At 37.9% G+C, this 12,911-nt stretch overlaps 1 protein-coding gene across 1 annotated transcript; it reads left to right on the plus strand.

The window, feature by feature from the left end:
- The first annotated feature begins 9 nt into the window (after nt 1-9).
- Nucleotides 10-12,911, plus strand: psmd2 (proteasome 26S subunit ubiquitin receptor, non-ATPase 2). Its single transcript, XM_027998848.1, has 21 exons — nt 10-132; nt 1,790-1,846; nt 1,937-2,101; nt 2,632-2,753; nt 3,315-3,539; nt 3,643-3,801; nt 3,964-4,108; nt 4,350-4,410; nt 5,169-5,315; nt 5,438-5,544; nt 5,842-5,969; nt 6,726-6,813; nt 6,899-7,061; nt 7,180-7,281; nt 7,388-7,539; nt 9,129-9,212; nt 9,452-9,620; nt 9,818-9,912; nt 10,018-10,144; nt 10,270-10,388; nt 12,190-12,911. Exons 1-21 carry the CDS (start codon nt 10-12, stop codon nt 12,370-12,372), a joined length of 2,721 nt encoding a protein of 906 aa, XP_027854649.1. The 3' UTR covers nt 12,373-12,911.

Here is a 12,911-nt window from a genome sequence, read left to right on the forward strand (position 1 = left end):
GCTACCACCATGGAAGAAGCAAAAAAGAAAGATAATAAGCCTACAGAAAAGGGGGGAGAGAAGGACAAGGATAAGGAAAAGGGACAGCAGTCCCCTGGGAAAGAAAAAGAAAAGAAGGAGGAACAAGAACTAGTAAGTTTGGGGAGCGCAGTGATTCATTGAAAATGTGCTAACTAGAAGCGCAGGGGCTGGAGCAGATATTTGCCTTAGTCACCGTAGCTTTGACAACACCGACATACCGGGCCATAGTCACTGGTATTTAATTATACCATCTAAAACACCTTGGTTTTCTGAATTGTATACATAACCCTTAAAAAGTTAACACTAATATGTACTTACAGCCGTAACAGGACAAATGACTGAAGTTCAAGTCCTTTAGCTAATGTTAGCCTAGCATTATCCCTCCTAGTGTGTTAGCTGTGCTACTAGCTAAACTTTACTGTATGACACAGCAGCTTGGGTTTAAACAATAACCCCACAGCAAAATGTGCTTTGTATTGATAGAACTGCATCTGTGATGAAGCTTATCTTAAGTTAAATTAAATGAACTGTGTGTCAAATTATTTTAAGTTTATTGAACACATTGACCTTAGTTACTGCTTTGTTTATATGTTTCCATACGTGTGACTTGTAACTCCACGGCGTATGAAAGTCGGAGTAAAGTGGGTAAAATTGGACAAGTCACCCACAAATATTCAGTCCATTGGGTGGTCTACTGTTTACGGACCACGTACACTTACTGTCAACTCGGATATGTTCATCAGAAAATGTACGTAATTATTTTATTAACTAGAATAATCCAGCAGGCGTGCAATTCTAACACTTAAGATTATTTTTCATTAACTTTCCAGAGAGAGCATGATGATCAAACATCTCTGATTTTGTCTCGTTTGTTCAAATAGCATTTTTCCAAAATTGCTGTGGTAGATTCAAATGCAGCTTTGCAAACCTGAATCATCCTGCCTTTTTGTGTTGTATAGAGAAGAGACTTTGTTGTTAGTTCACTTTCTTAAACTTTTACATTTTACTGACTTTGCTAGCTTTGGTACACAGAGTTTGTGATGTAGCTCCTAAGTTTTTAACCTCCTAGGCATGGTATTGACACACACCTCTATGGTACGGATAGAAAACTGCAAAAACTTGGTTTTGTAGAAGTGGTTTACAGCTGCTGATGAGCAATTATTTGAGTTAATTTAATTCAATCAAATTCAGTTTATTTATATAGCACCAACCAGTCCAATAATACATTCAATACATACATTCAATTGTAATTCTAGTTACTTGCATAGTATCATTGAGTTTGTAGCAGTCTGTCATACTGAGCATGCATGTAGCAACAGTGGAGTGGAAAACGCTCTTTCACAGGAAAATGTGAGTTTGAGATATGGACCATATACACAAAAATAGAAACAAAAGCATTATTTCAGGAGTACTTTCTATTTTAAAGAAAAGTAAAAAATTAATAAGTAGTACTAGCTTCTTTTGTGGCTTCTTCTCATGGACATAAAGAGTAAAAACACAGCTTTGACTATTGATGGAATCTGTTATGTCTTTTTGTGCTTTTAGACTGATAACTTAAAAAGATGATGAAGACTCAATAATTTTATCTTATCATTAAGTAAAACTATAACTGACCGGATGTATTTTCTTTTTTCTAAACGGTGTCACTCTCCTGCGTTAATCACAATGGATGCACCATTATGATGCTTTTTCTTTCATTGCCTCTTTTGTAAAATGATCTTCTTTAATGTTTTATAATAACATTTTTAATTTTGTCACAATTTCTCAGTCAGAGGAAGACAAGCAGTTACAAGAAGATCTGGAGATGATGGTGGAGAGGCTGAGTGTGAGCATCCCAAACTTCTTTTCTTCTGCGTGTGTGTTAGGATGTTTGATCTTCAGCTGAGAATATTTTTTTTTCTTGTTTTCTCAACAGGAGAAGAACACCTCATTGTATCGTCAAGCGCTAGAAGAGCTGAGGCGACAAATCCGCTCCTCAACCACCTCCATGACCTCCGTACCAAAGCCCCTGAAATTCCTGCGCCCACACTATGGCAAACTAAAGGAAATCTACGAGCGCATGATCCCCGGAGAGAATAAGGTGAGCCTCGTTTTTACTTTCTGTAGGGTTATATTTCATTCTAACATCAAAATGATCCCAATAATTGTTGTTTTGTAATTAACTTTTTATTTTTCACCACCAAGGGACATTGAGCACAGTTATGTTCAGTCTTGGTTTGAGATAACTGCTGCATGTAAAACATGAGTCTTATTGCTTTCTTTGCATTTTCACAGGAATCTGATCTTATTTCTGACATTTCTGATCATAAGTGCAGGACAGAAGCTGATTGTTTATAGGGGTTGCTATTGCTATTAAACTTTGCATGTAAAGCTGAACATCTAATAAGCTGACAACAGTGAGAGGAGAGTACTAGTGACAACAATTCCAGCATATAGTTAATTTAAACTCTTATGCATGTAATTAAATAGTAGTATTTGTGTGTGTAAAACAAACAAAAAAAAAAAACAGGGCAATGATATCAGCTCTGAAATCTTCATGATGCCGCAGATATTGATATCTTCATACTTGAAGAGATCTCGGTAAATGATTTATTTCTGTTTTTGTTGCAGCGATTCTGTGCAGATGTGGTGTCTGTATTAGCCATGACCATGAGCGGGGAGAGGGAATGTCTGAAGTACCGTCTGGTGGGCTCCCAGGAAGAGCTGGCCTCCTGGGGTCATGAATATGTCAGGTAAATAAATAAATAATGTTCTCTCAGATATGAATCACTACGTATGTAAAAACCTTCAGATAAAAGAAATGCAGAGATTTTGTGATGTTTCTTTTTGCTTTTCCTTTTGTTTTATTCATCTGTGGATGATCAGGTAGTCATTAGAATGCTTATTATGTTGGAAATCCCAATTGCATTTGTTTGGGTCAATAATAAAGCTGTGGTGTTTGTTTTGAAGAAGAAAATAAGAATTAGAAGAAATCTATTTTATCTTTTTCTACATGCAGTGTTTCAAAACAATTTGTTCTTAGTAAATTAGGTGTTGTTTCTACTTGCATATATTAATATCAACATATTTATGTATTTTAATCAGATATTTGACTGCACATATGGAAAGAAAGTCTTCAGTTAAACACAGAGAAACAAGATTTAAAAACTTGGATTATTTGCACTTCTCTGGTCTTCCCTCTGCAGTACAGAGTACAAGACATGGAGCATTTTAAAAGTTATGTAAAATTGTGTTATGACTTGTCAAGTCATAATACAATTGCTTATTCTCAAATTCTCTCCTGTTTCTGTTAGGCACCTTGCTGGTGAGGTGGCAAAAGAATGGCAGGAAGTGGAGGAGAATGACAAAGCCCAGCAGGACACTCTGCTCAAACTGGTGAAGGAGATTGTGCCCTACAATATGGCTCACAACGCAGAGCATGAGGCGTGTGACCTACTGATGGAGATCGAGAGGCTGGACATGCTGGGGGACTACATAGATGAAAACGCCTACGGAAAAGTCTGCCTGTACCTTACCAGGTTAGCGGAGGTTTTCGCCCTTTGCTCAGAAAACAGAGTTGATATTCAGAAATATATGTCTTCACTTTTGGATTCATGTCTTTTTTGTTTTTCTTTCTTTTAGCTGTGTGAGTTATGTTCCTGAGCCAGAAAACTCAGCCCTGCTGAGGTGCGCTTTGAACATCTTCAGAAAGTTTAACCGTTACCCAGAGGCCCTGCGGCTGGCCCTGATGCTCAACGACATGGAGCTGGTTGAAAACATCTTCACATCCTGCAAAGACATGTAAGGACACTGGACTTTTTGTTGTTGACCAACTGAAATATAACTATGCTATAAAAAACTAACAATCAAATGAACACTTGTTATATTAGCTTGTTGATATGAAATCTCCCTGCCTTTGTGGATTTGTACTAAATACGTAGTTTTTGTGTCCTTTTCATGCAGAGTCATCCAGAAGCAGATGGCTTTTATGTTGGGCCGTCACGGCGTCTTCTTGGAGCTCAATGAAGACGTAGAAGACTATGAAGACTTGACAGAGATCATGTCCAACGTTCAGCTCAACAGCAACTTCTTGGCCTTGGCCAGAGAGGTAGGAGATGGTGGCCACAATGTGTTTTATAAAAAGTTACTGACATTTTTCTTTGTACTTTATTGGGAAGTGGTTTATCATTACTTCCAAGAGATATACACCTTAAATCTGTAGAGTTTAATTCACATCCAGTTTGATACTAAGAATTTGAAGACTAGTGTTGGAGATCAGATTCTGTGCTAATCACCTTGTCTATTTACGTTTGACTTTTATTTACTACAAAGTGTTTTGTTTATTCCAGCTGGATATCATGGAACCCAAAGTCCCAGATGACATCTATAAAACCCACCTGGAAAACAACAGTGAGTCTAACTCCCAGTATTTTATCAACTATAACAGAGAGCCATGTTTACTGCTTGTCCAGCTTAAAATTTGCCAAGAACTGCAAACATTACACAACTTTCTGAAAACTGACTCATCAGCTAGCGCTACAAAATGTGTTTTGTTTGTAGAAAAATTAAAGAACCACAGTTTCTTGCAAAGGGACGAAATGCATTTTCCAAATGTCCATATTTCTGGAAAATGAAGACAAAAAGGAAATGTTTGTGACCCAATAATGAGAAAATTTGAAAAATGTCTTGTACCATTATTATTCCTCTCTTATGGGCATTCCATCAAAAATATAACATAAAACAATCACAAGAGCTAATATTTTTTTCATGTTTGTTTTTGCCTTTTGATTTAGGCTGTGTGTAAATTTCATGAAATAAATTAATTATAAATGGGCCTGAAGCTTGTTTGACATTTAAAAAAGAAATTGTCAGGGCTCCTATGCAGTTTAGATAAGTCTGGAAAATAATCCACTCATTATTCCCTCCATTTTCTGCTCTTCCTTGCTTATTTTTCCAATTTGAAAATCAGCACAAAATAGAAATATTTTCCATCCAATACTACTCTAAACCTTAGCTTGAAAAGCCCTGAGAACTCTAGAAATTTGAGTTATCAAACATGAAAACAATTGGAGCCGTGATTTAACAAGCTGCATTTCTTTCATGTGAACAGAATTATTTTTCAGTTGAACCCGCTCTGTATTTGCTCACCTCTGTGCGACATGTGACAGGGTTTGGCGGCAGCGGCTCCCAGGTGGACTCGGCTCGTATGAATCTGGCCTCTTCCTTTGTGAATGGCTTCGTCAACGCAGCCTTTGGACAGGACAAGCTGCTCACAGATGATGGCAACAAGTGGCTGTACAAGAACAAAGATCATGGTAGAGGAACACACACCAAGCATACATACAACATTTTTCACATTTGTTGTTGTAATACTGATTGTCTTTAGTAGATTCGTTGAGCTGCTGCTTGTTAATTTTTAAAAACTGAATGTCCTCAGGCATGCTGAGTGCTGCTGCTTCTCTGGGTATGATCCTGCTTTGGGACGTGGACGGTGGTCTGACTCAGATTGACAAATACCTCTACTCCTCTGAGGACTACATTAAGGTATAATGGGGCACATGCAATTGCTTATTGCAACAGACTTGGTTTTGAATTTATATATTTGAAAATTTACCTGAAAAGGGATTGAGGATTTTGACAAATTTAGTCTGTAAAATTAGAACCTTTTAACTTACAAGTGGCATCAGAATCAACTTTAAACAGCATGTCTGAATGTGGCTTAAACAGTCAGATTATCCTCACATCGGTTTTTGGCACTGCCTGCTCAGCCGGCTTTATGTTGGCACCAGCAGTGAAACTGCGTCATGGATAAACTGTCATTTCTGTCTTTGTGCTCTGCAGTCTGGTGCGCTCCTGGCCTGTGGTATTGTGAACTCTGGTGTGAGGAACGAGTGTGACCCAGCCCTGGCCCTGCTTTCAGACTACGTTCTCCACAACAGCAACGTCATGAGGATAGGCGCCATCTTTGGGTAAGGTTGCCTGTCTGTGGAGAAATTTTATGTTTTTATTCATACCAGAGCAGATTTCTTTTTTTCTTGTTTGCTTTATGTTCTAAAAAATAATTTACAGATGACAGAAAATACTTTTTAAAAGTGGCTAATAGTTCAACCATCCCTTATTAGGAGGAGGTTATGATAATTTTTATTTAATTGCACGAATAAAATCATAATACTAGCAGAAAGATCTAGCACGATCGCATAATTGTTTCAAAGATGTACTACTGATAATAATTTTATGCTGATGCGTTAAAAGATTAGGTATTAGCTGTAAAACCTATACCCAAGTCTAACTTGACTTGATGCTCAACATTCCTCATTTAAATTTTTTTTTTTTTTTTATCTCAAATGAATTCTCATAAAACTGCTACTTTATTCTCCTAATATTACAACTTTATTCTGGTAATATGACTTTCCTCATAATAAAAAAATAAAAATCTTAGCCTGGCCCTAATCTTCCGTCATAGAGTTGACATAAATTCCAAGTTCAAATAAATAAAAGCTGCAAAGCTAACAAGATGGTAGGCCTTTAGTGTGCTGACATCACTCTAAACTATGGAAACTCCAGGAGTGCATTGGTGAAAAAGAATCCAGATTGTCCAAAAACAAAATCTTTAAAAACAAAAATTTAATTAATTGATGATATCAATTTATCGCCCAGCCCTAGCATAACGTAGATGTACAGATTAACATCTTTTTTTCTTTTTTTTTTACTCTCTCTGCTTGCAGACTGGGTCTTGCTTATGCAGGCTCCAACAGAGAAGACGTCCTCTCCCTGCTTCTTCCTGTCATGGGAGACTCCAAATCAAGCATGGAGGTACAATTAAAAGTCAATTTAGACCACCATTTATTTTACTGGGTATCAGTTCAGTACCGTTGAAGTGCTTGTGTAAAATGTGAAGGTGGTTGGCGTGACAGCACTGGCGTGCGGCATCATAGCGGTGGGGTCGTGTAACGGTGACGTGACCTCCACCATCGTCCAGACCATCATGGAGAAGAACGAACAGGAGCTGAAGGACACTTACGCTCGTTGGCTTCCTCTGGGTTTGGGACTCAATCACCTGGGTATGCTCACAGTGTGAGGAGAATAAAATGATTGAATGCAAACTGTGAAGATTTGCAGACTGAATCACTTTTTTTAAACTACGTTTCTGACTAAAGGGGGTCATTTTATTGTCCTCAGGTAAAGGGGAAGCAATTGAGACGACCCTGGCAGCTCTGCAGGTTGTTCCCGAACCGTTCCGTAGCTTTGCTAACACATTAGTGGACATCTGTGCATATGCAGGTAAGCTTTCTTTATTCTTTTTTTTGTTTGTTTTACTGTGTTAATATGTGGATACATATACCATATAGCAACTGATTAACCCTAAAAACTGCTTCTGTCCCTCTAGGGTCTGGGAATGTGCTGAAAGTGCAGCAGCTTCTCCATATCTGCAGTGAGCACTATGAAGCCAAGGACAAAGACAAGGATGAGGACAAAGACAAGAAAGATAAAAAAGACAAAGACAAGAAGGAGACAGCTGCTGATATGGGCTCTCACCAGGTGAGTATTTATTGACGTCATCTGTGATGTTGAACACCAAATCTGACGTCAGTGTTTTCAATCAATTGTTTTACAATTCCGTTATTTTTTTCGGAACAAACGTTCTAACAATTTTCTTCCAAATTGTTGTGTATGCTCTGTGCTCCCTTACTGCTGGCTGCGGTCTGCATGTGTTTAACCAAGTCAGGATTTTTTGTCTCCACTTATTGGATGACTGCAGGAAAGGCATCTTTTTCTTGGCATGGTTATTAGGTAACGGGGAAGTGCTGAAACGGCTCATTTTCCCTACACCAAGAAACATTAACTTATTAGGAGGAAACATGATTTTTGTTTTTTGACATAGTGTTAGGACTGTTTTACAAACAGTAAAGGCATAAATAGAAGTACAGAAACTTGCCAAAATGTTTTTTTTCTTAATAGATCCTCTGTAATATAGCATTGTATCCTACAAATATGAAGATTTTTTTGATGACAGCAGAGTCTGTCTAACTTGTTGATCTATCAATACTCTGATGATTCCAATCATTGCAGAACGTCTCAATAGATGGTAGGCATCACTGCTGCTCGATTTCAAAAGTTACTTCCACACATTTCTAAACGTTTGTTGTATGTTGTGTCTGTAATGTTCCGTTCATATTTCCTATTATTGCTCCATTCTTCCACATCAAAGAGTATGTCAAGATTTCCTCATTAGGTACTCATGCAACATTTTTATCTTCCAAATTGTGTTACTTCCTGCCGATAGAATAAAATATTAACAAATGCAAAAGTTACTTCCCACTTTATAGGTACACAAATGCATCGTGATAAGAAGCGATAGAGATGAAGCTGACTATATTTCTTATCTCAGAAGGAATGTTTGACTTCAGGCAACAAGTCTAAGCAGCTCTTTATCAGACATTTTCACACTTGAGCATCCCCATTTACAGTATGATTCAAGGCATAGAACAAGGTTCCCCTTTGTGTGTGGGCGTGTGTGTGTGTGTGTGGGTGTGGGTGTGTGTGTGTGTGTGTGTGTGTGTTATCAGACCGATTGTTGGTGCTTTTCACAGCCTCCAGGAGCCTTGAGGGGGACTGTTGAAGCGAGCGCCTTCGCCTATCAGTCTGCTTTGAAATGCTGTCTCACATAAAGCCTCTGGCTGCTGCTTTCTCCTCTAAAAAGTACATACATCCAGCTACAAGTATTATACCACCTCCCGTAAATCTAAAATTTACATTTGGATTAGCTTAATTTATACATAGAGCTTTAAAGCCTGGCACACATTAAGATTTTAAAAAATCACATGACTGGTTACTGCATCACAATCACATTAGAAAGATACAACTGACATTGATTAATTCACAGCAAATAGTGGATATTAATGTGATTATTACTGGGGTTGGATGGGAAAAAGAGACAGGAGAAGGAGAAAAAGCTGCAGTAGTGCTCATGGCTGTGTGAACGAGTCACACTTTGGTCACACAAGCAGTCAAATGAAAAATATCAAGACACTACTTCATATTTTTTGGACGCCATCTTTGGATTGTTGGATCTGTAAGTCAGGAGTTTCAATAAGAAGGTTTATGTTGACGTGTTTCTCTCCTTTCAGGGAGTTGCTGTTCTCGGCATCGCCCTGATTGCGATGGGAGAGGAAATTGGTTCGGAAATGGCTCTGCGAACATTTGGACACCTGGTCAGTTTTATTTATATTTTCATAACTTCTTCCTTTTACGTTGTTGTCTGTTCTATTATGTCGCTCTCATTTCTGCTAACACCTGTTAATCTTTAGGTCAAAACTTCACTTTACTTCCACCATATTTTTATTTTGGGATAAGTCTAAGGGTTGCTGTTTTTATCAGTTTAAACCAGACAAATAATGTTGTGACTTTTTGTTCTTATTGATGCTAATGTTTTCATGTTTCAATCCTGCAGCTGCGCTATGGAGAGCCCACCCTGAGGCGAGCGGTACCCCTGGCCCTTGCTCTCATCTCTGTGTCCAACCCTCGTCTGAACATCCTGGACACCCTCAGCAAGTTCTCTCACGATGCTGACCCAGAGGTTTCCCACAACTCCATCTTTGCCATGGGCATGGTGGGCAGTGGTATGTGTCAGCATGATTAGTGTTTAAAAAATATTAGAATCTGCTTATCTAATATTATCTGTGAAATAATTTCTTAGACTTTCTTTTAATTCTTGACATTTCTTACAGAAAATACCTCTTAATACAGCTCTTTTTCATTTTCTTACATAAAGTCCCTTCAAAATGTAGTATAGTCTGAATTTAATTCCTGTCTTTAGGCACAAACAATGCCCGCTTGGCAGCCATGTTGCGACAGCTGGCCCAGTATCATGCTAAAGATCCCAACAATCTCTTCATGGTCCGACTGGCACAGGTGTGTGGCACAACAACGTGAAGCCTTCATCAGACGTTAGTGGATTTCTAGGAAACTGTGTATGTGTGAATATCTATTGAGCCTTTGTTGTTAATGCGTCCACAGGGTCTGACTCACCTGGGCAAAGGCACACTCACACTCTGTCCCTACCATAGTGACAGGCAGCTGATGAGTCAGGTTGCCGTGGCCGGACTACTCACCGTGCTCGTTTCCTTCCTTGACGTCAAGAACAGTGAGTTTATTTTTTTTCTCTTGGTTCTCCACACACATTTGTTACTGTGTTGGCAGTGGAAAATTCAATATTTTTGTCAGTCGTCTGTGTTAATGAACCCATGTTGTTCATTGTGTGCATTTCAGTAATCCTGGGCAAGTCTCACTACATCCTCTATGGCCTGGTTGCTGCCATGCAGCCCCGTATGCTGGTTACATTCGATGAGGAGCTGCGACCGCTGCCTGTGTCTGTTAGAGTTGGACAGGTAAAGACAAGAATAATTAGCCTTTCGTAAACCCACAAAAAAAATTTTTTTCAAATTGTAAACATTTTGAAAGGGATGTAATCTATTTTAGGGAGGATGCAAGTTCAGAGGAGATCAAACAGTTTCTTATTAAGCTGGTCTTTAATTTCAGGCAGCATAAATCAGTTTCACTGACATTTAATCTTGCAAAGCAGTGTAGTTAATTCTGAAGGCAGTTTGTTAAACTTTAAAGTTAAGTATTGCTTTCTCTCCACTAGAAAATTATGCTTAACTTTGTTTTTCCAGTCAAATAAAATCCATCAGAGTTGTAACGTTTGCAGTGTCACTAAATTAGGAAAAGATCTGCATGTATGAATACAAGTCAGCCACAGTATATTATGAAATATAGAGATGTGGAGTATTAGTTTGGCATAGTAGCAGAAATGTAGGGAACAAAATTATTAGCCATTTAAATTATTGACCCCAGATTGTTGACACTTTTGTATGGGTTTTGGAGAAACCTCATAAAATTTTAACAAACCTTCTGGAGATGTGCAGTTAGCTCAGATGTGAATGTTTGCAAGCAATGGCAAAAAAATGCTCAGTGTTATTGACCCAGTATCAGTAATGTAAAGCAGACTTCTTTGCAACAAGATTTTGTCAAAAGATAGCTTCAGGTCTCCTCTATAATATCCTGATTATTAAGAAAATGAATCATTTTCTTAGATTCGTATCTAAGAAAATGAATTCCTTAGATATTCATTTTGTCTTTTTACTGTGAGCAGTGATTCTACATAAGTAAAATCTTTTACATAAGTAGCGATTTAAATTTACTTAAATTGATGGTTAGTTGAGACTATGATTATGATGTAAAATGTTAAGATTTAATCAATGTGGGAATATGATGTAATTGTGAATTTGTAAAATGATGGATCAATCGGAATGAACTTGTCTTCTGACATTCTTACAACCACTTAGCCAATTCCAATTTCCCATTAAAATTCACAGACCTTTTTTCTTATTCATTATTCATAATCACTTATAAATAATAAATGATTATTCATTAAATAATCATTAATTATTTGTATTAGAAACATAATTTAGATCATACTGGATGTGTTAGAAAACAGTTGACATAAAACTTGTTTTTTATTAACAGGCTAAAGGATTTTTGAGTTGGCAATTCAAAATGTCTTTGGCCTTTTATATTAGCTGTTGGTGTGGTTGTGTATTATACAGCAGTCTTTTTGTTTGTTACCTTCAGAGAATCCTTATTTCCAAAAGGCTTAGAGAATGTTTCACAACACAAGTCGAAAGCTCCAGAGTTTTCAGCTTTGCTGTTATCTGTTGAACAATATTGATCTTTCCTGAATAGCATTTCAAAAGAGAAAACTTTTCTTTTTATATAGTTATTTTTTCTTTTAGCTGTATTGCTTCAGATTTCAACAATAGCTAACTTCTTAAATCAGTAATAGCATGCAATTAAAGAGTGATGTTGTTGGTGCTTAGGAATAATGTGTGCTTTTTGTGGGGGGGGGTAAGTCTCTGATTGTTCTTTTTTTTTCAGTGAGCTTCTAGATATCACTTTCTGTTTTATAGTACTTTCTATTTTAATCTGATACTCTAAACAAATCCCTCATATGGACTGATTTGTTCTCCTGGTGATTTAAATAAAACAAGATATTTTTTGGTACCAAAATCTATGACTTCACTTTCAAAAGCCTTTACCAGCTTCTAAACTTGATATACTCTAACCTTTGGACAGTGAGGATGGAAGAAAATGAAAATTAATCGCATGTTTGTTGGGTTTTTTTCCCCACAGGCTGTAGATGTTGTAGGTCAGGCAGGCAAACCCAAGGCCATCACAGGTTTCCAGACTCACACCACACCAGTGCTGCTGGCTCACGGAGAGAGGGCGGAGCTGGCCACAGAGGAATACCTCCCCGTCACACCAATCCTGGAGGGATTTGTTATCCTCCGCAAGAACCCCAACTATGAGACCTAGACTGCACCCGTTTTCTCTGGCCTTTCCTTGTGTCTGAGGGTTGTCCTTCGAGGCTATTGGCAGTTGTTGTTTGGTTGTTGATTGCATTGCTGAAAGGACTCAAAACAAGCCCATCATCATTTGTTGTCTGTTGCCCAGCTCCAGCACTCTTTAACATGGATGGATGGGGTGTGTTTGGTTGGAGCGCTATAAAAAGGAGGATAAATTGGAATCCTTTTCAACCCAAGTGGTTTTCACATTGCTCTAATTTTGATCCACTTTCTCCTCACATCCCAGGTCAGTTCTTTGACTGACCTGGGACCAGTTTATTGAGATGGAACCTGTGTCACTCTCCTGTAAAGTTTTCAGTCATGAATAACTGATCCTGATTGAACATCAGGTATTTTCATTAGCAGACGTCCTTGGCCAACTTTTGTAACTAGAGCATTTAAAGTTATGTATTCTACATCTCTTTTGTTTTCTTTTTTGTTTGTTTTTTCTTTTGTTACAGTGCTGTAAAAGGTTAAATCAACAATAAAAACAGCTCGATGGAAATGTAA

Source organism: Xiphophorus couchianus, chromosome 18 (genome assembly GCF_001444195.1).
Source record: "Xiphophorus couchianus chromosome 18, X_couchianus-1.0, whole genome shotgun sequence".
NCBI lineage: Eukaryota > Metazoa > Chordata > Actinopteri > Cyprinodontiformes > Poeciliidae > Xiphophorus > Xiphophorus couchianus.

Excerpts from the sequence above, each read along its gene's own strand:
- psmd2 (XM_027998848.1), top strand. The coding sequence starts at position 10 with ATGGAAGAAGCAAAAAAGAAAGATAATAAGCCTACAGAAAAGGGGGGA. Across the intron at positions 3,540-3,642 it reads GTCTGCCTGTACCTTACCAG|CTGTGTGAGTTATGTTCCTG; the intron begins GTTAGCGGAGGT and ends TCTTTCTTTTAG. Across the intron at positions 10,145-10,269 it reads CTTCCTTGACGTCAAGAACA|TAATCCTGGGCAAGTCTCAC; the intron begins GTGAGTTTATTT and ends TGTGCATTTCAG.